Source organism: Syngnathoides biaculeatus, chromosome 13 (assembly GCF_019802595.1).
Source record: "Syngnathoides biaculeatus isolate LvHL_M chromosome 13, ASM1980259v1, whole genome shotgun sequence".
Classification (NCBI taxonomy): Eukaryota; Metazoa; Chordata; class Actinopteri; order Syngnathiformes; family Syngnathidae; genus Syngnathoides; species Syngnathoides biaculeatus.
In genome coordinates this window covers 21,272,752-21,298,364 of record NC_084652.1, presented here as the reverse complement: position 1 = coordinate 21,298,364, position 25,613 = coordinate 21,272,752, and the positions used below count along the sequence as shown (strand labels likewise).

At 45.9% G+C, this 25,613-nt stretch overlaps 1 protein-coding gene across 1 annotated transcript in view; it reads right to left on the bottom strand.

Annotated features, from left to right (window-relative positions):
• LOC133511459 (cysteine-rich secretory protein LCCL domain-containing 1-like) overlaps positions 1-25,537 on the bottom strand; it is a 51,926-nt gene extending 26,389 nt beyond the window's left edge. The window contains exons 1-4 of the mRNA XM_061840396.1: positions 25,372-25,537; positions 23,459-23,772; positions 13,990-14,108; positions 237-369 (exon numbers count right to left, since the gene is read on the bottom strand). Of these exons, the coding sequence (XP_061696380.1) occupies positions 237-369; positions 13,990-14,108; positions 23,459-23,725 (519 nt within the window). The 5' untranslated portion in view covers positions 23,726-23,772; positions 25,372-25,537. The remainder of the gene's footprint in view (positions 1-236; positions 370-13,989; positions 14,109-23,458; positions 23,773-25,371) is intronic.
• Between the last annotated feature and the right edge of the window lie 76 nt (positions 25,538-25,613).

Below are 25,613 nucleotides of genomic sequence, written 5' to 3'. Positions count from 1 at the left end.
AGCCAAAGCTAGCTTAAATGAATAATGATTGTAAATGTTTTCGATATATTTATTAATTTAATTTAGCATTTGTGTCATGTTGGGATTCATAGTGTGAAACAAAAACCACAGGAGTCACCCACACCCGGTATGACCAGTTTTCAAACTAGATTGAATCCCAAAACCGTACACATTATTCCAAAAGGATTGTGGTGAGGACATGATTTAGTGTGACATGTAAATGTGACAGCTGTTACCTGAGTGTAGTGAGTGCAAACAGGTCCTGAACATCTGAAAGGGCAGTCTGGGTTACATTCCTGGGAGTAAGGATAGCTGTAGTACCTCACTTCATCATACCAGGCCTGCACGTGGTAGGTGGGAGGGCGATCCCTGAGGAGATGGAGAGAGTCTCATTTTTGCATTAGGCCTATACCTGTACATCACATAAAATATAGTGTAAATGGAAATCAGTTGCACATTTACAGTGAGAGAGGAGAAACTTAAATTGTGCCAAAGGCATTTGGGTTTGCCTTTTTTTTTCTTGTGATGACTGAATGAAAATTAAACTATGGCAACAGAGTTACTCAATTTTAAATAATATATTGAATTTCGGGCTTTAGGCTCTGATGCGGCTGTGTGGAATGTTCAATTAAGTGATGCCACCCCAACGGGTTATCAAGTGGGTTTTCTTCCGTCATCAAGTGTTTCAACTGATAGGCCCATGACACTCTTAAAGGGTTCAGCAATAAATCACAGCGTCCCAGTTTCAACCCCTAGGTGACATCAATTCTCTCGAAGGCCCAAGTGGGGTCTTTTTTCTATATCCACAGCCACTGGCTGGCCTTTTCCGCCACCTTGGAGAGATCCACCAGGTGCACCTCTGCTTTCCAGCCTTGCTGTTGGACTTTGGTCGGAACTCCTGCATACCTCAGCCTCTTTGACTGCCCCCTCCCAGGGCACCATGAGCTCAAGAGACAATTTTGAGAGACACAGACCAAAGCACAAGATCTGGTCAGGGTGGTTGCTGCAATCGGAACTGGAAAGCAAAGCTTCTTGTCCAGGTCTGCCAGCAGCTAACAGTCTCATTCACTGCCCAGCTCTCCGCTGTCTGGTGGCTCATTGGTGTGGCTGTTTTGACTCTTCCTCCTCCCGTACAAACAGCCTTGGTTGCTAGTTGGGTGACAAGGGTGTAAGGGCTTTCACCCTCATCCGCTGGTTCTCCAGAACACCAGTGAGACACTTGGTTTTGCCGTCAAATTTAAGGGCCTTGAGTAAGGCTGGTCTTGCGTCCAACCAGAATGTACTTCACTGTTGCAGGACTTGGGCATAACAGGCACTTGAGGTGTTCGGGATAACACTGGTTTATGTTTGGGGGAGAAGTCAAGATATCATATACAGCTCCGATGGTAAAGCTTGATCTGAATGCCTCCATCCCCCACAGCTCTTTCCAGGTGATCTTCCATGCCTCCACTGCTTCCCAAGCCAACCACTGCCCTTGCTTGGTCTGTGACACAACTTGGGCACACCTTTTTGCTTCCACTTCCTGACGTACTTCCAGAACCACCAAGTTGCGCCTCTCAGCAACACTGGCTTTGCTCCATACAAGTCTGCCCGACCTAACCCCAATGTCACTCCACCCCTCCTACACTCGGCCAACTACATCCTCGTGCCTGAGTGCTGTCTTTGCCTGTTCAGTTGCAGCCAGTGGAGTTCACTTCGTCCCATTGGCCAGGATGGGGGCAGTCTTGGCTACAAGCGAATCACTGGAATCCAGTAGCATCATTTCCAGTCTGACTTTGGCACACTTGTACTCCTCTGCAAAGCTGGAAAAGGGCAAGTGTAACATCCCTTTGCCATAGAGCCCAATGCTGCTGAGGCACCTGGGAAGGCCAAGGCACTTCACAAATGAGCTGACCAGTCTCTCCAGCTTTTCCACCTTTGAGAGCGGGATCACATCCAGGGTTAGTAGACAAAGTTGTTAAGGAAATAACAAATACTGAAAGCACCAGAGCTTCAACTTCCCAAGAAGCAGGGTTCTGTTGATGCTTCCCACGCCACTGGCCACCTCCATTCTGAGTTGCTCTACTTTCTTTTCATCCTTAAGAGAGGCATTGTACCACTGGCCCTAAGCTCTTCACAGGCTTCTTGAAGACCGTTGGAATTAGTTCCTCCCCATTCTGAAAGTGGTGGGTTGACAAGTTTCCATTGATGATGGAGATGCTGATCTTCATGCGAGACAGGTCAATGTTTCGAGCTTTTTTAACAATCGTGCAGTGCAGGCCTTGGTTGTGGTATGCATGGTGAGGTCATCCATGTAGGCTCTGACTGGAGGCAGCCTCATCCCAGGTCTTATTCGCTGCCCACCAACCACCCAGGGTGAATAGCAGTGAGGAGATTGTACACCTAGCCATGATTCCCACTTCTAGGTGCTGCCATGCAGCGGTGTTCCCTGCTGTTGTAACACAGAGCTGGACATTCTTGAAGGAGGCTCTGACCCGTTTTGTGAACGCCGCTGGGACCTTGAAATAGTCGAGCGCTGTCCACAGATTTTGAGGGACTGAGTCAAAGGAGTATGCTAGGTCCAGGAAACACCACATAAGGGTATCTTCCCTCCTTTTTGGCAACCTGGATCTGATGCCAGATGATGCTTGCGTGTTCTATGCATCCGAAGAAGCCAGAGATTTCTGCTTTCTGGATTGACGTGTCAATCAGGTTGTTACCTGGCAGATATTCTAGAAGTTTTTAAACAAACATGCTGAAGAAAATCTTCCCCTCAACATTTAGAAGGTTGATATGTTGAAACTGCCCAATCTCTGATGAGTCCTTATCCTTGGGGATAAAAATTCCTCCAGCACTACATCAGGCAGTTGGTATCTCCCTCGTCTGCTACACAACACTCATCAGTTTCCAGAGGAATTGCAGGATATCCGGTGTGTTTTTGTATAGCCTGTATGGAAGCCTTTTGGGACCAGGTGCTGATGCAGCCCTTGCTCTCCGCAAAATATGGATTACCTCATCCCAATTGATTTGGCGAATCGATTGGTGGCTTATCAGTGTGGGATGTAACTTCTTCATGATATGGTTCATGTGTGCAGGAATTTTTCAGGTGTTCTTCAAGGTTGGTCTTCGTCACCGAGAGACTTCTGCTCTTCTCATTTGCAAAGAGACTCTTCAGAAATCTGAAGGGATCTTTATCGAAATGTGATCTTGTATGCTCCTTCCTTCTGCTATTTTCCAAAGGTTTGCAGCTCTCCTCAGAGCTGCAAGCCCATTCTGGATTTTTTCCCTCAAACAGGTTTATGCCATCCTTCTCCTCCTCTATGGCCTTCCTCCCCAGCTTCTTCAGATGGCTCCTCTTTTTGGAAATAACTAGCGCAGCCTGTTTGCCTTCAACCACTCCAAATTAGTCCGCCTCATACGTACAGATGAGCTCACCCATATTTTCCAGCTTCTTTGTAATGGTGCCTATGATCCCTTCCAATATACTACAGAGATTCATGTTGACCTTTCACAAATTCCCGTCGCAGGCCTTTTTGCCCATTTGAGTAATGGCCTGTAGACTGTGGTAAAGTAAGGTTAATTTGGGAGTAAAATTGGTAGAACTGGTGTGGAAGAACTTGAGAGACCTCATCGCAACGCCATCAAAATACTTTGGTAGAAATTAAAATGAATAATGTGAGACAGGCCCCAGTGCCAGCTCTGGGGAGGTTGGGTAACTAGTGCTCCTGAAAGACTGCGTCTGCTCCCCCATATCTCCTTGAAGTGATAGCATGCTTCTAATGAAACACAAATGTTCAGTAACCTTACAATTACATGAAACCAATCAAACCTGTAACAGGAACATCCATCCATTTTCTGAGCCACTTATCCTCACAAAGGTTACGGGAGTTCCAGAGCCTATCCCAGCTATCATCAGGCAGAATGCGAGGTACAGCTTAAATAGGCTGCCATCCATTCGTAAGGCATATAGACAACAGTCACACTCACAGTCACACCTTCGGGCAATTTAGAGTCCAATTAATGCATGTTTTGGGGATGTGTGAGGAAACCGGAGTCTTATTCTTTTTTTTTGGCTTAACCCATGAGGGGTTGCCACAGGTTTCAACTCTGGAGGAGGTGGCGCCAATTCCCCAGCCGCCTTACGTTGCTGTCCAGGAGGTGGCAACGGTACCCCAGCCACCTCATGCTGCTGTCCAGGAGGTGGTGACGGTTCCCCAGCCGCCTCAGGTTCCTGTCCAGGAGTACCGGCGCCGACCGGTCCGCGGCCGTCCCACGCCCCTGTCTCGACAGCGACAGGAGCTGGGGAGTTCTGATGAGCCCCCCCGAAGGTGTCCTCGGGATGGTTGTGACGATGATTGTGGCGGTCAAGGCTCTGGTCCTTCTCTCCATCATCCTCTTCGCTCCTGATGACACCCAGCCGCTTTATGACCTGGCCTCGTTGGTGACCAATCCACGGCTGCTTCCTGACCAAGACTCGGTGGCGACTAATCCCTGGTCGTCTCGCAACCATGTCGAGGGAGGTCCTCGTCCGGAGCAGTGGCATGCCTTGGTTTGATTCCTGCTTCGCCGTTTGGTTCCTCACTGAGGTCGTCCACCCGAATCGCCCTGTGGGGATCCTGGTGCTTGGCGTCTGGGTCGCCCTTCTGACCTGTCCACCCGGACGCCTCGCGTTTGGTGGCCTGGAGTCTGGACCACCTTCCGCCCACCCCTGGATGTGTTAATTCTAGTTTGTGTGTTTCTTTCCTTTAGGCACGTCTGGGAGTCGTGCCTTGTGGGGGGTGTACTGTAATGATCCTGCCGCTCCAGCCCGGGCTGTGCGGGTGCCCCCGCGGTTGGGCTAATTGGGAGGCACACACCTGCACCTCATGCGGGCTGATTGGTCCCGGTGTATATAGGTCCAGGGGGACGACTGGTCTGGCGCCAGATCGTTGAGGTTCATGCCCCGTTCCAGCACCCCTGTATCGCTGATCGTATTCCTGTGTGTACCGACCTCTGCCTGTTCTCCGACCGACCCCGTAAGACTGACTCCTTTGACACTTCTGCCTTCCTTGATCGAGCTCCCGTGTAGCGACTCCTGCCTGCCCGCAGACCTGCTCTCTACGCCCAATGTCCTCACTACTGCTGCTCCACCTGACTGCCTGCCCGATCCCCGACCTTGGAACAATAAACGTTTTTCCCGAATTACCTCTGAGTCTCCTGTGTACTCCTGCATTTGGGTCCTACCTCTGTCTGAATGGGTTGTGACATTGAGGGCACAAATTTATGGGTGGATGTTCTCCTTTAGGACTTTCCGGTGCAGAGCAGAATGCATTGTTCTATCAATCACAGCAAGTTGTCCTGGTTCTGAGGCAGCAATGTTGTCATAATGTTCTTTTATCAAATACAGTGCCATTATCATGCCAGATGTAATGGGCCATACACGTTCCAAAAAGTTAATTATCTTGAACACTGACCTTAACTGAGGCCAGCAAAGCCTGATTTTTAGATGTTGTTTAAGGTTCTTTTGTGACCTCTTTAATGATTCGTTGTCGCACTCTTGGAGTAATTTTAGCTGGCCGTCCAATCTTGGGAAGAGTTGCCACTGTTTCTAGTTTTCTCAATAGGGAGAGAATGGCTCTGACAGTAATTCACTGGAGCCCCAAAGCCTTGGAAATTGCTTTGTAACCTTTTCCAGACTTCTTCTATCTTCTATTTTCCTTTCGGCTGGTCCCGTTAGGGGTCACCACAGGGTGTCATCTTTTTCCATCTAAGCCTATCTCGTGCATCTTCTTCTTTAACACCCACTGTCCTCATGTCCTCCCTCACAACATCCATCAACCTTTTCTTTGGTTTTCCTCTCACTCTTTTGCCTGGCAGGTCCATCCTCAGCACCCTTGTACCAAGATACTCACTCTCTCGTCTTTGAACATGTCCAAACCACCTAAGTCTGCTCTCTCTAACCTCGTCTCCAAAACATCCAATTTTGGCTGTCCCTCTAATGAGCTAATTTCTAATCCTATCCAACCTGTTCACTCCAAGCGAGAACCTCAGCATCTTCATTTCTGCTACCTCAAGTTCTGCTTCCTGTTGTTTCTTCAGTGCCACTGTCTCTAATCCATACATCATGGCCCTCCTCATCACTGTTTTATAATCTTTGCCTTTCATCCTAGCAGATACTGCTACTACTGATACTACTTCTGACCTAACTTAACCTTTATCCTCTAACCCTTTCCAGACTGAAGGAGTTTAACGACTTTTTTTCCTTTCTTCTTGAATTTCTTTGGATCATGGCATGATGCATTGTTTCTTGAGATATTATAGCCTACTTCACTTTCTCTGACAGATTGTATTTAAGTGATTTATTGATTTAACAAGTATGGTGGTAATCAGATTTGTGTGTCGCTTGTGAAATTGAAGTCACCTTTCCCAAATTTATGGTTAGTCATCGTGACTTTGAGATCGAACAAGGAGGTGGGCGGTGGGGTGGTGGGAAAGGGGGTGGGATTGCGTTTTTTTATGCCTTAATAAATTTAATTGTCCTTTGAAAACTGGATTTTGTGATTCCTTTGTCATAACCAGAAATCTAGTGTGGACCCAAATGCTCGACTCGGTAAGCAGGGAGGCAGTTAAAAGAAGGTCTTTATTCGTTCCAAGGTCGTAAGCCGGGAGGTCAGCAGAGAGAGCACCAGTGTCAAGGACGTTAAGCTTACTGGGTTGGTCGGAGGTCAGGCAGAGGTCGATACACCGGGATTCAGGATCAGAAAAAAGGAAGTGCTGGAACGAGGCATGGATGGCAGTGATCTGGCAAAGCCAGACCGTGCGCTGGGTCCTATAAGTACTGGGGTTTATTATCGCAGATGTGTGCCTCCTAATCAATGCAGGGGTGTAGGGGACCTGCACCGCCAGGGCTGGGACCGGCAGGACTATGACAGTACCCGCCCCTCAACGGCTGGCTCCAGACGGCACAGGAGCCCCAGGATGGGATGCGTGGAAGTTTCTGTAAGTCTGGGGTCCACAATAAAATGGGAAGGGATCAACGAACGTTCTCCAGGGCCTCCCAGTCCACCAGGTATTGGACCCCCCTCCCTCTACGGCGGGATGACAGAAGCCGACGTACCGAGTACACTGGACCTCCATCAATCATGTGGGGGGGCTTGGCTGGAGGGACTAATGGCGATGGACGGGTTGGACGGAGCCGGCTCACATGGAACGTGGGATGAACCCTCATCAATCTGGGAAGCTTTAAGGATATAGTGTCAGGGTTAATGATCTTGGTGATAGGAAAAGGACCCATGAACCTGGGAGCTAGCTTGCGTTACTCCGTCCACAGCGGAAGATCCTTTGTGGACAACCATACACGTTGTCCCACTTTGAACGTTGATGCCCTTCTTCTCTTAAGATCTGCCGCAGACTTGTAGGAGCTGCCCGTGCATAGCAGCGACTTCCTGGCTAGTTCCCAGGTCCGCTTGCAGTGTCTTAGGACTGCCAACGCGGATGGCACAGAGGAGTCGGCAGCTACAGATAGAAACAGAGAGGGGGGATACCCATGAACGATGTGGAACTTAGTGAGTTGCGTTCATATTCCACCCATCCGAGGTGCTGGCTCCAAGTGCTGTGATCATGTGATGCCAGACAGCGTAGACTGGTCTCCAGATCCTGATTTATTCTTTCAGGTTGACCATTGGACTGACCACTGGACATTTACTTGGTCCTTCGAGCCGGATCTCAAGATACCTGAGGTTTCCAGGGGCTGAGTTGACATCCAGGCAAAGACCGTGGCCATGGCACTTGAGACCCTTTCCGGGACTGGGCTTCGACTTTGCATCTGGAGGCTGAGGGTTGACGAGAAGCCGAAGGAAGTAAAGGCATCTCTGGTGAGTAGGAAACTCCCACACTCATGAGGAATGAGTGAATGCGCGTCTGGGTGACTCCGACAGAACCAAACCTCGAGAATACTAGTCCCTATCGAGTAGACTAATTAGTCTATAAAACTGAGAAAAGGGCAAGGTGTGTCCTGTACGTGAGCTCCGTGAAACGTGTGCATGTGTAAAAGTGTGAGTGGAGGTTGGCTACCTCATTTGAACAGGAAATTGAGTGACAACTGTTTGAGGATGCAGAGGTAAGAATTCTCCGCCACTTGTGGTAGAAGCTTCAGAATTACCTCAAACAGAACGTAATTGTCACCCTGTTCAGGGGGAAGTCAGTATCGTCACCCTAGGTGAACCACTGACTCCAACAGGGGAAAAACACGGCCTCACGTAAGGCTTACTTTTGCCCCGATGAGGGTGCAGAACTCCTTCCGAGACACGAATTGTGGTCCTATGTCCGACACTACGTCCATTGGCAGACCATGATAGCGAATAAATTTATCGAGCAGCAGTTAACAGTCTGCTTGGCAGACGGAATCTTGAACTGGTACGAAGTGAACCATCTTGGAAAACCGAGCGATAACTGAGAGTACCACTGTGTTCCTCTGGGAACAGGGTAGACCTGGAATGAAGTCTAGAGAGATGTGTGACCAGGGGCGAGAGGGAATTGGCACAGCTCACCCATTGGTCACAGGTGAGAGTACTTATTAACCATGCAGATCGGGCACACGTTAACATACTCCTTCATGTCCCTTCCCAGGTTTGGCCACCAAAACTGTTGTTCGATTACTGAGCAGGTCTTTACCATGCCGGGATATCAGACAGTCGTGTTCATGTGGGCCCAATCGATGACGTCTCCCTGCAGTGAGGGTACCACGAACAGACGACCAGAAGGACATTCGACTGGGCCGGGGGAGACCCTTAGGGCACTCTTTACCCGTGTCTCGGTCTCCCAAGTGAACCCGGACACGAAGCAGACCTCCGGAAGTATGGGGACACTCATGGCTTCCATTCGCTCCCCTTCATGGATCCGGGATAGTGCGTCCAAGAAGAGTGACCACCTGGCCTGATGAGCATTCAATCTCTTGGTCTTCCTCAGGTACTCCAAGTTCTTGTAACCAATAAGGACCAGGAACGGCACTTGCGATCCCTCCAGCCAGTGCCTCCACTCTTCCAGCGCCGTCTTATCTGCCAATAATTCACGATTCCCCACGTCATAGTTGTGTTCAGCCGGAGCCAGTCTCTTAGATAGGAAGGCACACGGGTGAAGTCTCCCATCCCTTGCACACCTCTGGGAGAGTACTGCTCCCATTCCTGAGTTCGATGCATCCACTTCCAACACAAACTGTGTCTCTGGATCTGGCATGAGGACTGGATCTGGCATGAGGACTGGACCTGTGGTGAAACTCGACCTAAGTCTGTTGAAGACCTTCTGGCAGGTCTCATCCCACTCAAATGACTTGGGGGGTGAAGTGAGGGCGTGCAAGGGGGCGGCTATGGAGCTGAAGTTCCCGATGAACTTGCGGTAGAAATTAGCGAAACCAATGAACCTTTGAACCTCCCTGCGATTGGTGGGGGTAGGCCATTGAAGAATGGAGTCGATCTTACTGGGATCCATGCAAATCTCTCCCTTGGGCAAGATGAAGCCCAGGAACGTGACGGAAGACTGGTGAAACTCGCACGTCTCCATCTTGATATACAGGTTGTGTCGTAGTAGCTGTTGCAGCACCTCCCTGACGTACTCGATGTAGGAAGCCTCGTCTGAAGAAAAGATCAAACTGTCGTCAAGGTAGACGAACACATTCTTGTTAAGTCTCTCCCGTAGCACATCATTAATAAAATTCTGAAAAATCGCTGGCACATTAGTCAGACCAAACGGCATCACCAGGTACTCGGAGTGGCCTGTTGGTGTATTAAAGGCAGTCTTCCACACGTCCCCCTCTCTGATGCATACCAGATGGTACGCATTTTGTAGATCCAACTTGGTGAAGATCTGGGCACCCTGTAGCAACTTGAATGCGGTGGAGATTAGGGGAAGAGGGTACCTGTTCTTGATGGTGATGTCATTTAGTCCCTGATAATCAATGAAAAGAGCCTGCCTCGAGGGGGTGAGGTACCGGGCAACAACTCGATAACACATTCCTAAGGGTGATCTGCAGGTTCCACTCTTTTAAAGCCCCAAGACATGTCTTGCTGCATTAGGCACCCCATGCCCTGATTTGCCCGGTGGTCCAGTCAATGTGCCGGTTGTGTTTCTTAAACCAGGGGCTGCCCAGGGTGACATCACTGTTCCGGGAGTTAAATACGTGGAAGCTTATTGGCTCGGTGTGTGCATCTGGAAATGTCATCCTCAGAGATTGCGTACGGTGAGTTATTCGGCAGAAGAATTTGCCATTGGCCGCGTATGTGTAACAGAACTGTTGCGTCTGGAAAACCTCTGCACTCAAAAACTCGACTACCCATGGATTTACGTCCAATCCCGAGTCAATAAAGGCTGTAGCTGAATAGGTACGACCTGCTGTGCTCAAGGTGACATGAAGTAGTGCTCGATTTGATAGTGCTGTAGTGTAATTCACACTCACCGGAGTTGGCGGGACGCTTGGGCCTGACCGGACACTGGGACATTAGGTGCCTCGGCCTTCTACAGTAAAAGCATTGGCCCTCTCGCCGGCGTCGCAGTCATTCCTCTGATGGGCCATCGAGCCCCTCAACCTGCATAGGGTCCGTCACTGTTATGGGCATCAGGAAAAGAGAGACCGGTGGTGCGGAAGCGCCTTGCTCTCCCTCTAGTAGTGGGTCCACCTGTCCCTGGATCGCTAGCCTCTGGTCAATCCTGAGAGATAGGGTGATGAGCGAATCCAGGTAGGTAGGCAATTCCACCGCAATGAGGTAACTATGGATCTGCGATGAAAATCCTTGGAAAAAGGCGTCGAGAAGTGCTTCTTCGTTCCATTGACTCTCAGCTGCTCTGATGTGAAACTCGATGCCATAATCTGCCACACAACGTTGCCCCTGTCGAAGAGTGATCAACATATCTGTTGCCTCGCGTTCCGGTGAGGCATACTGGAAGACTTGGCACATACGAAGGAGGTCCACTCTGCTCCACTCCAATCTGCTGTAACCCACGACTCCGCTCTCCCCGTCAGGTGGGATATGATGAAGGCAATCTGTGCGCGGTCCGTTGGGAAGGCGGATGAAGTGAAGGTCACCGTGTGCGAGGAAGGGGATTGACGTTCCTAGTGTCACCGGAGAAGCGTTGGGGCTTGGAGAGAGGGGTGTACCCGAACTGCTGAAACTCCATGACCGGTGGGGTGGCAGGAGCAACCGGGACTGGGGTAGCAACGGTGGCGGGCGCTGTCAAAGTGGTGTTAGCGGCGCTAGCCTGAGATGCTAGCCATGGCTCTAATCAGGCACAGATCTCGAGAGGTCTTTGGTTGGTAACATGAAGAGCAGAGCTGCTCGGCCACGCGTCTGCCCTAGGATCTATAGAGAGTGGTGGATACCTGCTGAGTCGGCTGAGTCCATGTTGTGGTCAGATCGTTCTGTCATAACCAGAACTCTAGTGTGGACCCAAATGCATGATTCGGTAATCAGGAAGGCAGTTAAAAGAAAGTCTTTATTTGTTCCAAGGTCGTAAGCCGGCAGGTCAGTCAGCGAGAGCAGCAGTATCAAGGACGTTAAGCTTACTGGGTTGGTTGGAGGACAGGCAAAGGTCGATACACAGGGATTCAGGATCAGATACAAAGAGGTGCTGGAACGAGGGATGGATGGCAATGATCTGGCAAAGCCAGACCACCCGCTGGGTCCTATAAGTACTGGGGTTCATTTTCACAGATGAGGTGCAGGTGTATGCCTCCTAATCAATGCAGGTGTGTAGGGGACCTTCACGGCCAGGGCTGGGACTGGCAGGACCATGACATCCTTGGGTTGTCTCTGGGTGATATTAAAATTGGTTTGATGATTTCAAACTTTTGTGTGGGATAGATACACACAAAAATAAACAGAAATCAGGAGGGGGGCCAAATACTTTTTCATGGCACTGTATCTGTGTGGATGCTTCAGCTATGTGCTGCGGATCTGGGACTGAACTGGTACTGCACTTCATCCCTGACCACCTTGACACCACAGAGACCTGTGTGAGGATCATATTCATGGACTCCAGCTCTGCATTCAACACCATCATCCTAGAACTCCTCTCCAGGGTAGTTGGTATGAGAGAGGAGGATGCAGGAGATAGGCTGGCATAGAAAAGGAGCCTTAATGGGACAAGCCGAAAGGAAAAGAAGAAGATACCGCCAATAAGTGTTTTCATTGTTGGTTCCCACCCACCAAACAAAGAAACAAACAAAAAAGAAAAAAAAGTAAGAAAATATCTAAAAAAGATTTAGAAAAAAAATGAGGGGGAAAATCAGCAGGTGCAGAGCAGCAAATATGCAGGTGCACTGTACAATCTTTTCAGTCCCTTCACTTCATTTATTCATGCTATTTATTTATTGTATTTATTACATTATCCGTGTTTGTTTTAATTCAGTACAATATTTCATGTCCGCAAAAAATTAATCGCATCAGCTTTACTGTTCTTGTTTGTTGAAAACATTTCACCGTTCTTCAAGTATGTGGTAAATATTTGGTGTGGATCCCTCCCATTTATTCCTCAGAGGGTATGTTCCCTTGGGGTGATCAACAATGGGGGCTGTTATTGTTGTTGCCAAATGTGGTTAGTGCAATGACCATCCTTGATACCAATCAGAGGTTCACTTAAAGGTCAAGTGTCATCCCTTTAAACATTCTAAAATAGATATTGTAATGAAAAATACATATAACATTATTCACTTCAATGTCTATATGAAAAAATAAATATGAGCGGAGAGCACATCATCCATGCGCATAGTTGCAGAAGTGTCATTCTACGACATCCAAGTGGTCGTCATACTGGCTGGATCCCCTGTCCATGACATCACCCCGGACATTCTCCAATGAAAACATGCGGTGGACGCTACTATGGGAGATGAACACGCCCCTTCTGACACGGAAGCTCTTTTTGAAGAAGAGAAGATCAAACAACCGAGTGAAGTTACCGGGGCAGTATTCAGATGATTTGCGATCAAGGCCAAACCGCCTCCCCGTCCGATCCACTTCCGCGGCAGAGATGAGCCATTGCGGCTGATCGCAGCTGGCCGGTGTGGCTCATTTTCGGCGCCGAGGTGGCTTATCACGGAGCAGAGCCGGGCTGCTTTAAGGGCGTTGTTCTTAGCCGCCACAGTATGCGATGAACAACACAGTCGAGCCCGGGTGCTTTATGGCATTGTCGTCGCACGCGGCTGAGTGCAGCATTGTCGGCAGCGTTCTTCCTTTGCTGGCGAGGCGACGCAGCAGCCTTTGCCGGCGAGCCCGACGCTGTCTGACGCGCACATTGATACATTCCCTGTCATACGTACGCAGATTTTTTATGTTATGAGAGACCGATCACGTGGTCTGCCCCAAACTATTATTTTTTTTTTAGTAGCCATATACACACCTACCTGTCATTTGGAACACACGAAGCTCTCGTCCTTTGCACCCGTCCAATCCATTTTTCACAATGAACTGGGCCTCTTGCAAATTTTTGAAGGGTAAATCCATTCTTCCGAGTGTTCAAGCAATGTCCAGCAATCCAAGTCCACTTGAGGGTGGTCCTGCCATGTACGTCACTTCCTGCTTATTCTCGAAAACAAATCCCTTGAGAGGATTTCCATGGCGGGAGTTACAAAAAGCTGTATACGTCAAAATCACGTTTTGTGGTGAAAAAAGGCATGGGTCCATGTCGGCTGCCCTTTTTTCATTAATAACATACTATAAGTCATGTATTTCATGACAGTGGCCCTTTAAATTTTGGTATAACAAGTCTTTGCGCCACTCTTACCTTTGGATGAGGTGGTCCTTGAGGTATGGAAGGGGGGAGGTAGGGGACAAATATGATGTTGTTCTAAAACTGCCACTGTCTGGCTCTCTTAAACCTAACCATTCTTTCCTCTAAAAGTTAGGACCTTTCAAGAAAAGTTAAAGTACCTAATCAAATATTTTCTAATATGTTGCATTTTGCCTGCACTCCGACTCTCCTACTCATATCTATATTTTAAAAAAATGGGGGATGGAGTGCTCTCATCCTCTCTTACATACACACCTCCCCCAGTGGGCACCAAGGTTCTGGCCTATTTGAGTCAACATGTAGCTTGGTCCATGTTCCCACCGGCAGGTATGAGCCCATTGCTCAGCGCTTCTCTCTAACTCGTAATCCCACACCTGGTGAACACAAACACCAAAGACATATTAGTGTGAATGCAATGGTAGATATACCAAACAGTTTAAGGCGAAGGCTAGATTCAGTCAGTAAGTCAGACCTGTTAAGCAGCAATACATGCTCAAAGAACTAAAAGACTACTACTACATCAATCTGTGAAATGAAAATTCCAACTGAAGTTATTTTATAAGGAAAGGTACAGAAGTGTCCCAAATTCATCAGTTTGCATTCAAAGATATAATTTAAGTTTTTTGTCAGAAATGGAAGAAATTAGGAGAAATGTGGAATAAGGTAGTCTTGGTTTTAGATTCTATCTGTAATCTGTTGCGCTGAATTCTGAGCTTGGTCATTGTTGAATGAATATGAATCAAATCACTTAAAGTGAAAAATACAAAGAGCATTTTTAAAAATGAACAGATAAAAACCAATGTTTAATAAATGTTAACTAGCGACAACAACATTTTAAATTTGAATACTTGGCTAAAACCTATTACAATTGTAGTGAAAATCATTTTTGTCTTGACAAATTCATTTCCTATATGAGTTTTCGGCATTGATTTTCAATGTATTTATTCCAGATAAATGCATACATGAAGTATGGACATGGACGGAATGTTGAACAACCCTTGGGGAATTGTAGTTCACTTACTGTGTTGCCTAGAAGTGACATTATCAGACAGACGTATTGACAGTGCGGTAATCAATGATGTAAAATAAAAACTGGACTGTGCACAGGCCCCTTTCACGTTGTCAACTCTCGGTCAATGCAAAACATTGCTTTGGGTACTATTTCATGTGAAAGTTGACGTCCTTTGACATCCTTACAAATGTACATTGTGAAACATAAAAACATCGAATTTAACTGAAATAGATTAGGTTTACCTTTTTTGTTGCGCTGGTGGCTGTCAAAACCATGCAGGCGGTTGCAAAGAAATAAGCTTAACCTTAATAATTAACCTAGCTTAACCTTCTAATTAATTATTATGTATTTTTCTCATCGTTTTCCATAACAATGTCTGTATGTTTGCCATCCAGAGCCTGTTGACCATGGCGGAATCAATGATGGATGCAGAGGGCGCAGTCCAGTTTTTATTCCGTCATTGTTGCTAACCCAATTGGAAGTTTTGCCTTGAAGCTAACTTTCACGTCCAAGCTGTTTTTGTTACTACTGTGGTGTTTACATAATCACTCCCGGGACCTCGAGTTGAGTTGCGGGGGTTCCGCACGAACTGTTTTTGTTGTTGCTCTTCCAGGGAGGGAGGTCAGCGAGTTCCCGACGTTATGCGAGAAGTCGGTTGATGTCTGTGAATAAAACAAAGTTTGTTCCTGTGTTCGACACTCCGCCTCCGACTCCTTTTCTCCGGCGCTACACTGGTGACCCCGATGTCAGTACCGGCATTTTCGAGACTGAACCGAAGATGGCAACCGCCATCCTCAAATTGACGGAGTTTTGGGAGACGTCCGCGGCTGCGTGGTTCGCGCAGAGGGAGGCTCAGTTCCCCCTCCGCGGGATCTCGGATGATTCCGTGCGTTATTACCACGTTGTCCCAGACCTCGGGAGCTCAACGGCGGCCAGAGCAGTGAATTGACCCCTCCGTACAGGGCACTTAACCACGCCTCCTGAAGTGACGTCACGCCACATGCGCCTATGTCAGACAAACAATGAGCAAAAAGGGTGGCGCACCAAAAAAAGAATAGAGCAAAACTGTCCGATTTACCGGCTGATTTCTCACTCGCATTCTTAGGCAACAGTGAAATATCGTTGAAAAGCAGACAGCAGGGCTTCAAGTATTGCAGCGAGGGGTATTTCAATGGTATTTACATGCATATCGAAGGAGAAACCATTGATATTAGCTCGAGATCTTTCCAGAGTCAGAGGAAGACCGAGAAGCCACATAATATAATATATAATAACCCAAAGATGAATTCGTCATTGACAGTTTCCTATTTTCGTGTTACATATCGCACTTGTGTGCAGAATCTGTATATGTATCTGTATAGCCGTTTGTGAACCGCCGTATGAAGGAAAAGAAGGCGAGGCTTGATTTACGAGTTGTTTCTCTCGTTTTCTTCGTGTAACATCACGCGCTCCCTCAATAATTATTCTTGAATTAGTGCCAAACCTACGTAAGTCCCGACCGAGTACGACAATCACTACTTTAGTGTCCTCAAACATCCTTCCTTCAGTCTTCGTGTCTAGGTGCACGTCGAAGGCTTTTAGGACTGCTAGTCCGGTTTAGCTTAGCTAATTAGCCGCAATCAAAGGGACACGTTTGTGCAGTCAGATCATCGCAAAATATCGCTCAACACAGATCAAGTGTGTCAATCATTCACACTTAGCTATGTTATGCAAGAGAAGAACTGCTAATTTATTTATATGAGACATGTATTGAAAATCAAATATATGGCATACCTTCGTGCAAACACAGTCTGGTTTACCGTAGCCGCGAACAAAGGGACACGTTTGTGCAGTCAGATCATCGCAAAATATCGCTCAACACAGATCAAGTGTGTCAATCATTCACACTTAGCTATGTTATGCAAGCGAAGAACTGCTAATTCATTTATATGAGACATGTATTGAAAATGAAATATAGGGCTTACCTTCGTGCAAACATATCTGTTCCGGTTGATGAATTCAGTTGATCATGCGGTTTTACACAAAGTTTGATCCATCGAAGACATTTTTCGTACTCGGTCTTCTGTTCCGGTTGATTTTAGATGGATTCAGTTGATGATGCGGTCTTCCACAAAGTTTGATCCATCGAAGACATTTTTCGTACTGGGTCTTTGGTTTTGGAAAGGGTACGAATTGAACTCCACCAACTAGCCTTTCAGGATACCTGTCATCACTATTATAAAGTCAGTGACTACACCTCTTAACCATATCTATTGTTAAAGAACCCAAATACGCGATAAAACGCCAACAGAAGCTATATTGGACCATGCAGCGTTGTCTGAGAAAACTGCGGGTCCAAAAAACGGGCGTGGTTTATGCAAATCTCTGGCCTCTGATTGGTCACTGACGCGGATTGTGCAATTTCTATGGAGGGGTCAATTGCATCACATCTCCTCCGGCCCGATATAAATATGGGCACAGAGGAGCTCAATTTCATTTTCATGGAACTGTTTCTCAGGCACATGCCACCGCATGTTCAGACGGCGCTCGCTAACAGTACAATCACTGAGCCCCGGGCCCTGGCCGAGGATGCCGACCGTTTCTTCCTGGCCACCCAGCGCTTCTCCCCTGAGATGCTGGCCCCGGCGCGCAGTTACTCGCCCCTGGGCGCGGGAGTGGCATCCAGCAAGGGCCCCATCGCCACAGACGGCCGCGCTGGCACAGGCTTGTGCTACTTCCACGCCCGTTTCGGCGCGAAAGCGAAGAGGTGCCACGCCCCTTGCAACTACGATCCGTCGGGAAACGCCAAAGCCCGCGCTCCGCAGCGGTCGTGAGTGTGGGCGTCAAGAGCCGGCTGCTGTTCGTCAAGGACACCCTTTCCAGGAGCAAATTCCTTTGCGACACCGGCGCCCAGAGGAGCGTCCTGACTGCCACTGCGGAGGACGCCACTGGGGGGTCTCAAGGGCCACCCCTACTGTCCGCTAATGGCTCTCCTAGGACACAGCCAAGACGGCTACTCACTAGTTAGCGCTTTCATGGAACTGTCATGTCGTTTGTAACTATTTTGGCCAAAAAACTCTGAGAAACAGAAGAGTTCTGAGAGTCTCAAAATGGCGCTATTTCCCATCAACCAAAGAAAGCAGACAAGGAGGTGTCTCACTGACACAAAAGGCCATTGACCTCCTAACCTAGTGCAACAACAAGACATTTTATATGATTACTTCAACAACAGCCAGAAAGCTTGAAAAGCTTTGTCACAATAACCCATTTTTCTATCCATCCATTTTCTTTGCCGCTAATCATGAGGGTCATGGGAAGTGCTGGAGCCTATCCCAGTTGTCAACGGGCAGGAGGCAGCATACACCCTGAACTGGTTGCCAGCCAATTGCAGGGCACATGGAGACAAACAGCCGCACTCACAATCACACCTAGGGGCAATTTAGAGTTTCCATTTAATGTTGCATGTTTTTGGAATGTGGGAGGAAACCGGAGTGCCCGGAGAAAACCCACGCAGGCACAGGGAGAACATGCAAACTCCACATAGGCGGGTCTTTGAATGAACTCGGGATCAGAACTGTGAGGCCAACACTTTTTACAGCTAATACACCATGCCGCCCCATTTTCCTAAACAGTCACAAATCTGACAGTCCACTTGAGCAACAGGTTTTTGTAAGTTAAACTAATTATATATTATGTAATAAATAAATTTAATGACCATAATACAATGTGTCTCATGAATGGTTTTACTGAATGTTTTGATGTACTATGCTCTGCACATATTGCACTGCAAATTCTGGGGAATGTTATACTGTACCTCTATTTGATTTGTGGATAGTTGTTCACCTCTTAGAAAGTAAATACCTTTTTAAATTCTATTTTTTGCTCAGGTTTTGTTGCATAATACCTTATCCATCCATCCATTTTCGTACCCGCTTATCCTCATGAGGGTCGCTGGAGTGCTGGACCCTCTTCCAGCGGTCAACGGGCAGGAGGCAGGGTACACCTTGAATTGGTTGCCAGCCAATCGCAGGACACATGGAGACTGAGAACAGTCGCACTCACAATCACACCTAGGGGCAATTTAGAGTGTCCAATTAATGTTGCATGTTTTTGGGATCTGGAAGGAAACTGGAATACCCGGAGGAAACCCACACAGGCACGGGGAGAACATACAAACTCCACACAGACGGACGGGTTCGGGATTGAACCCGGGACCTCAGAACTGTGAGGCCTTTAAAGCTGAATCACCGTGCTGCCTAAGACTCTCTCTCTCTCTCTCCTCTCTCTCTCTCTCTCTCTCTCTCTCTCTTCTCTCTCTCTCTCTCTCCTCTCTCTCTCTCTCCTCTCTCTCTCTCTCTCTATATATATATATATATATATATATATATATATATATATATAATATTTTGCACTTAACATACACCTAGAATCAAAATATCGAAGACTGAAACTCCTGAAAACTAATTTAAAATGATTATAAAAAAGTATTAAAAATGACCTGCTCCAAAAACAAATTAAAATTAAATCAAGTTGAGAAAGAAAACAAAAGAAACAACAAAAAAACTTAGAATGTTATGCAATGTAAAACTATTATAGCCCCGACCCTGACAAAATCAAATTTAACTTGAGTCAAAATACCCGAAATGTATTCACTTACTTTTACTTTGAAGGAGGCAAACCTTCCCCTGTATATGCTCCTGAGAAATTGAGCCGTTGTGGTTCAGGTGAATGCAATTTACAGGCATCTGAGTAAACAGGTGTAGTATTCCGTGTTGAGCACAGTATGTGGTTGCGTTTCAGCTATCACATGGCTAAACTAACTGGATAGTGCCTGGATTTAAAGCTGCAAATCTGTTCCATATGTTTGGTGGGGGCAGCATGCACGACGACTGGTTAGTACATGTGGCTCACAGTTCAAATCCCACCCTCTACTGGGTGGGTTTTCTCCTGTTTCTTATTTGGGCATCTAATTAACAATACTTCGCAGAGGGTGATGTAATTCCATTGTGACTCAGACGGTAAAACTGGAAGCAAATTCATCTGACCGAAGTGAAAAACATGGGCTGCATTTTTTTTTTGCTTATCTGTCTCTTTGTAAGTTTGTATTCAATTTATATATATTTATGAATAATTTAATACTTTGAAAGAAATTTGCAGTTTTTTACTAAGGAACAAACTGCAACAAATTCTGCTTTTGTAATTATAGAGGTAACCACATCATCCAAAAGATGCACAAAGGGAAAGATGACAACAACCACCAATATTCTTTTGCAATCAAAAACGCAGCCCCGTGATTGACTGGGAACCAACCAGGTTGTGCACTGCTGGGTTTTGGTGAAGATAACATTTTGAGGACAGGGTATAGAAAGTGAATGGAGGGATAGATTCCATATTTTTTAAAATTTTCAATAGATAAGTGTATTTCTACACCCCACCCAGGACTGCAACTGCTATCAAGGCTGTTTAAGAAGACGATTTAGTACTATTGAGGTGGCTTTGTAAAGAATAATGTTGAAGAAAACAAGACCAAGTGTATGGAGAGTCCCGTGCCAATATTATAGTAATTTATAGAGAAGAAAGGGTGGGATTAGAGGAAACATTTTTAAAAAAGCTATTTTCTTTAAAGTGGCTGAAACAGTGCCTTAAGGGCATGTGCATAGCTGCTTTAGACATACAGTATTGATGATGTTTATTAAGAGTTCTTTAGTCTCAAAATCCTGCAGCATGAAAACCCAGAATTGCACCTCATCAGTTACTTTCCCAACCGCATCATTATCATCTGAAATAGTATCCCGCACTAAACAAACACTGGATGAGTGTACATAACATACATTTACATTAACATTGCCTGCATTTCAAACGACCAGGTCTGACCGACTTGAAATGGAATCACCGCTGCGGTACCCCAAATGAGATGCATGGGGGATCAAATGAAAGATAACATTGGCCTCGAAGGCTTCAGAGTGGGCTGGGGTGGATGGAGACAGGGGTGACGAGTGTGAAAGTCGATGATGGTGGAGGATAGACTGATAGAAGAACACTTGGGAGCTTCAGATCAAAAAGCACAATGCAGGGAAAAGAGAAAAGGTCAGTGACTGTAGAGAGGAAGTGAAAGAAGGGACAATATTATGCAAAAAAATTTCTGTACAATCAGTCACAATACTGTTCATCAGTGGTGCACCTTGGGGGCCTTCAGAGCCTTCTCTGATGCCCAAAACCACTATTCTACGAATACAACTTATAGTAATCAAATTATTAATTATACAATCCATCCATGGATTTTCTTAGCTGCTTATCCTCACAAGGGTTGCGGGCAGTGCTGGAGCCTATCTCAACTGTCATTGGGCAGGAGCCAGGGTACACCCTGAAGTGGTTGCCAGCCAATCGCAGGGCACATGGAGACCAACAGTCGCACTCACAATCACACCTGGGGAAATTGAGGGTGTCCAGTTAATGTTTCATGTTTTTGGGGTGTGGGAGGAAACCAGAGTGCCCGGAGAAAACCCACGCAGGCACGGGAAGAACATGCAAATTCCACGATCGAACCCGGGATCTCAGAACATTGAGGTCAACACTTTACCAGCCGATCCACCGTGCCGCTTAATTATACAATATATTATACATTATTATACAATCTGTCCAAAGTGCTCCCACAAAGTTGAAAATGTCCACATTATTATCTCCTGACCTCAAGCGAAAGGAACTCTGAATGCTTCAGCATAGCAACAGACTTTCGATACTCAAACAGTACAGCTACGTATAGAGCTCATGCACCTACGTCACTGAAATCACGTGACCGGCCATACTGCCGGTCAAACAAAGCATTGTTCAATGCTAAGTTCATTAAGACGAAACGAAAATATGTCTTACAACATGACGTCCAGAGTTTTGTCTGATACCGTTAAACAGAAGGTGATAATAAACGAAGGTACGTGGAAAAATGAATGACACTTGGCATAGAGGACCCATATTTAATGCTGAAGTCGATGTTTTCGCCCATAAGAAATTGAACTGTTAATTTGCTTCCGCTTGTCTTGGACAACTGGATATACACATGTATTTGGTAAGTAACGAGTAAGTCGCCGAGATTGACACGGAAGAGTTTGAAAGTGTATAAAAGTCTGGATGCATACAAATACTTCGCTGCTTCATCTGTTCTCAAAGGGGAGACGGCTTGTGAACGCAGATGCATATTCGTCTACACATTAACCTTTGCCGAAATCCATCGATCTTTTCATCTCATTCATCTTTTCATCTCATTTTTTTTACAAATAATGTACCAATATTTAAATAAATGACCCCTAGTTTTACACAAACTCGCATTCATTAACTATGATTTGGGGGAAAAAAAAAAGAGGAGAGAGAGTCTGCTCCTCCGTGCACGGAAGCGTGTTGTGGCCACACATTAAACTTCGGTAAACATTTCCTTGACAGACGTTTTTTTTTAAAATATGCATTGTTCACAAATGAGTCCAATGCGTATTCAAAAAAAGAAAATAAACCGCTAGGATAGGCTTCGGCCCCGTACAACATACACGGAAGCATGTTGCGGCCACACATTAACCTATGTAAACCTCTTGCGACAGATGGTTTGTTTTCTTTTTTAAAATAAGCATTGGACTCATTTGAGAACAATGCATATTATTAAAAAAAAAAAAAACATCTGTCTGGGAGAAGTTTACTGAAGTTTAACGTGTGGCCACAACATGCTTCTGTGTATGTTGGAGACGACTCTGTCTTTTTTTTTTTTATGCATTGTTCTCAAATGAGCCAATTTGACATAAATACTTCTTGGAAATTTGAGATTGAGAAAAGTATAATTCCTACCTGAAATGAAGTGATCGCTACACAGTCGTGTGTATTTGGTTGAGGACCATTCATCACGTTAAATTGCTGAAATCCATCGATCTTTTCTGGTCTTTTCAGTTGGTATTCTATAGAATGACCTCTTTGAATATCTGTCTCGTCTGTTGTAACAAACAACAGCACAACAAGTCTCGGGCATTGTGAATATTCTGCTCTGGTTAAATGTCCCCCACACTGCCGAGCAGCTCTTTTTGACTGGCATTATGGTGCCGTGAAAATCGTGACGTCACGTGCACGAGCTCTGTACAGCTGTGACAGCTGTCTGAGGTAGCGCTGCCCAGAGCAGTGGCTTGGCCGCCCCTTCACAGGAAGCGCCCCCCACGGCAGTGGCCAGACCATGCCCATGACAGAGTACACGTACAACTAGAAAAAGTCACATAACATGGGATCTATGAGTAGACCAGAGAAGAAAGAAGAAGATATTTTTACTTGTAAGTTATTTGCAAAGTAAATACAGCACATTATATCTGGACGATGTTAAGCCAGCAACATTGAAGTAACCAATGTGGCACTTCAGGTTCGCTCGCATTGTGAAATTCAAAATCACACCATTTCCAGGTAATAGACTGAGCCCACTTAAGGCAAATCACATTAATTATATTCCTCAAACAACATTATTCAACTGCATACCTAATGAATACATGTTCATTTTATAAAGATTAACATGCAGTATTTTCTTGTATATTAAAATTGTGGCAGTTTCAACAGTCTCACTGCAAATGGCTGACCAAAGAGACAGTTGGCACTGCGTCAAGCGGAGTGGACAGAGTGCACAGATTGATTTGAGGGGGCACGGCATTTGTTTGACGGAACATGCCCCATCTCACATAGTAATTGGAAGTAATTTACGTCATAAAGACTACCTACCATGTACTCCATGTTGGAGGCTGGAGGGTGGACCTGGCCACGCAACTTGTTGTGTAGATCCAGGATGAGGTGCATGTCTCCCTCGCTGATGGCCCTCTTCCCTCTTGCTCTGCCCTTCCACCACACTTTATCTTTGTCACTGTACTTGTCCAGGATGGCCTCCAGTCCTGTGGAGTTGCTCAGGACCGCAGCTGTGACAGTATGGGCCAAACATAAGCACAGACTTGTTGCCCTAAACCAGCTTGGAAAAGGAAAAATCTGCTTCATGTTGCAGAAAATACTGGTGCTGAATGAAGTACAGTACTCTTGATTGTCTGTAAAAAGAGAATAGAGAATGGATTAAGAGGGAATTGTGACATGAGGCAATGCAAAAAGGTATGAGGCGCAGTCAAAAGTAATGAGCCCAATTTTCCTCTATCTCTATTAGTTGAAATTGAAAAGCAATATACACTGAAGCCAAAAACGCAAGGATTATCTCACAAATTTTCAATAAAATCTCAATTTTCTTCAAAACCAACTATCCATCGATGATGGATCCTCAACCCCTACGTTTTGACAGTTATAATCTTTTACAGCTACAGTACTTCATACACATTATGCTACCTTTTAAAAATATTTTGAAGTGATTACCCTTGAAAAGCAAGAAATTCAATTTGAAGTTCTGCTTGTGATGGGCCTCCAGCAATTAAGTAATTTCCATAAAGGAAGAGGAGAGGCTTCAGAGCATTTAAACTCCAAACCCTGAATATTTCTAGGGAAATAAAATTATTTATTAGTGGATTCCTCCTTGTCCTTTTAGGCGAATTGAAGACATGACATTGCCAAACGATGTGACTATTAATGTTGTACCCACGCTCTCAAACTAAAATTACAAACAATGTAGAACATGGATGTGTGGACGGGTGGCTTGTAGGCAATCAGACTTGTGCACATGACATTTTTATACAGATTTTTCATAGACTGAGATGCCAAACGTTCGATACACATGCAGAATCCATCCGTACATACACTTTGCCTGCTCCCATTTGTTGGGAGCTGGACCCTGTCCCAAATGACTTTGCTAAAAATTAAGACCACATCCTAGAGTTGTTGCCACTGAATCGCAGGGCACGTAGAAATAGACAATAATTTACACCATCACATGAGTGGGAATTCAACCCACACTGCTCATGCCAAAGTCAGGGAAGTGAACCGCTACACCACCAGTGACTCATGCATCATCGAGTGAGATCTAACACAGGATCTTAAAAAAATATGTCTTTGTGCTGCAAATATCGGCTAAAAATGAAGCACCTTAAGTTTACGGCATCCAATTCAACAGCTGCAACAATTGTAAAAAAAATTGTCAAAGGGAATTTACCTTTTTCACACCATGCATCTTACAGTACCAATCAAAAGTTATCATCTTTCTTGAGGAAGAACTAATTCCGGTTTTGAACTGGATCTCACTAGAGTGCAAAGGTTGATGGGTTCACTTGTGCAAAGACTATTGAGGAAGTGGCATTTGCCCCATGCGTTTCCATTGTTGTTTAAAAATATCACTTACAATTGCCAGGTTTGCCAGTAGTATCTGCTCACCTTGAATTTTTTTCCTCAGGTAGCTAGTATCCCAGTAATTACAGCAAAGTTCACTTCAAACTGTGAGGCTATTACAGCTCTGAAGGGCTTTGAGTGCATCAACAGGTCACAGCATCACTACTCACAGTAGGACCACTGTAAGTACTCACACGTTCTATTAAATATGAACAACTTACTGTATTGCATGGGCACACAGTTGACATCCACAGACTTTTGGAAAAAATCAATTTGAAACTATAACTAATTACACAGGTACCACCATCCTCCCCAGTAAATGACACAAAGGCGAAGACCTTATCAATAATGCATAGGTACAAATTGAAGTGCATGTTTACCTTTCAAATCAGTCAAAGGTCAATTTCCAATACCTCACAGCTTCCAAATGCTGATGGACTATGTTCGGCAATCCAGTGAATGATCCATCTCAAAAGAGCCGGTTGTGTTTTTCACATTGCACGCCACCTCCAGTCTTGGAGATTCAGAAATATCTATAGGTACCTGTTGAATTCCTCAGGCCGCACAGTATACAGCAGGCTGCACGAGACCACTGCTCATTTTGCACTTACATACCAAGTTT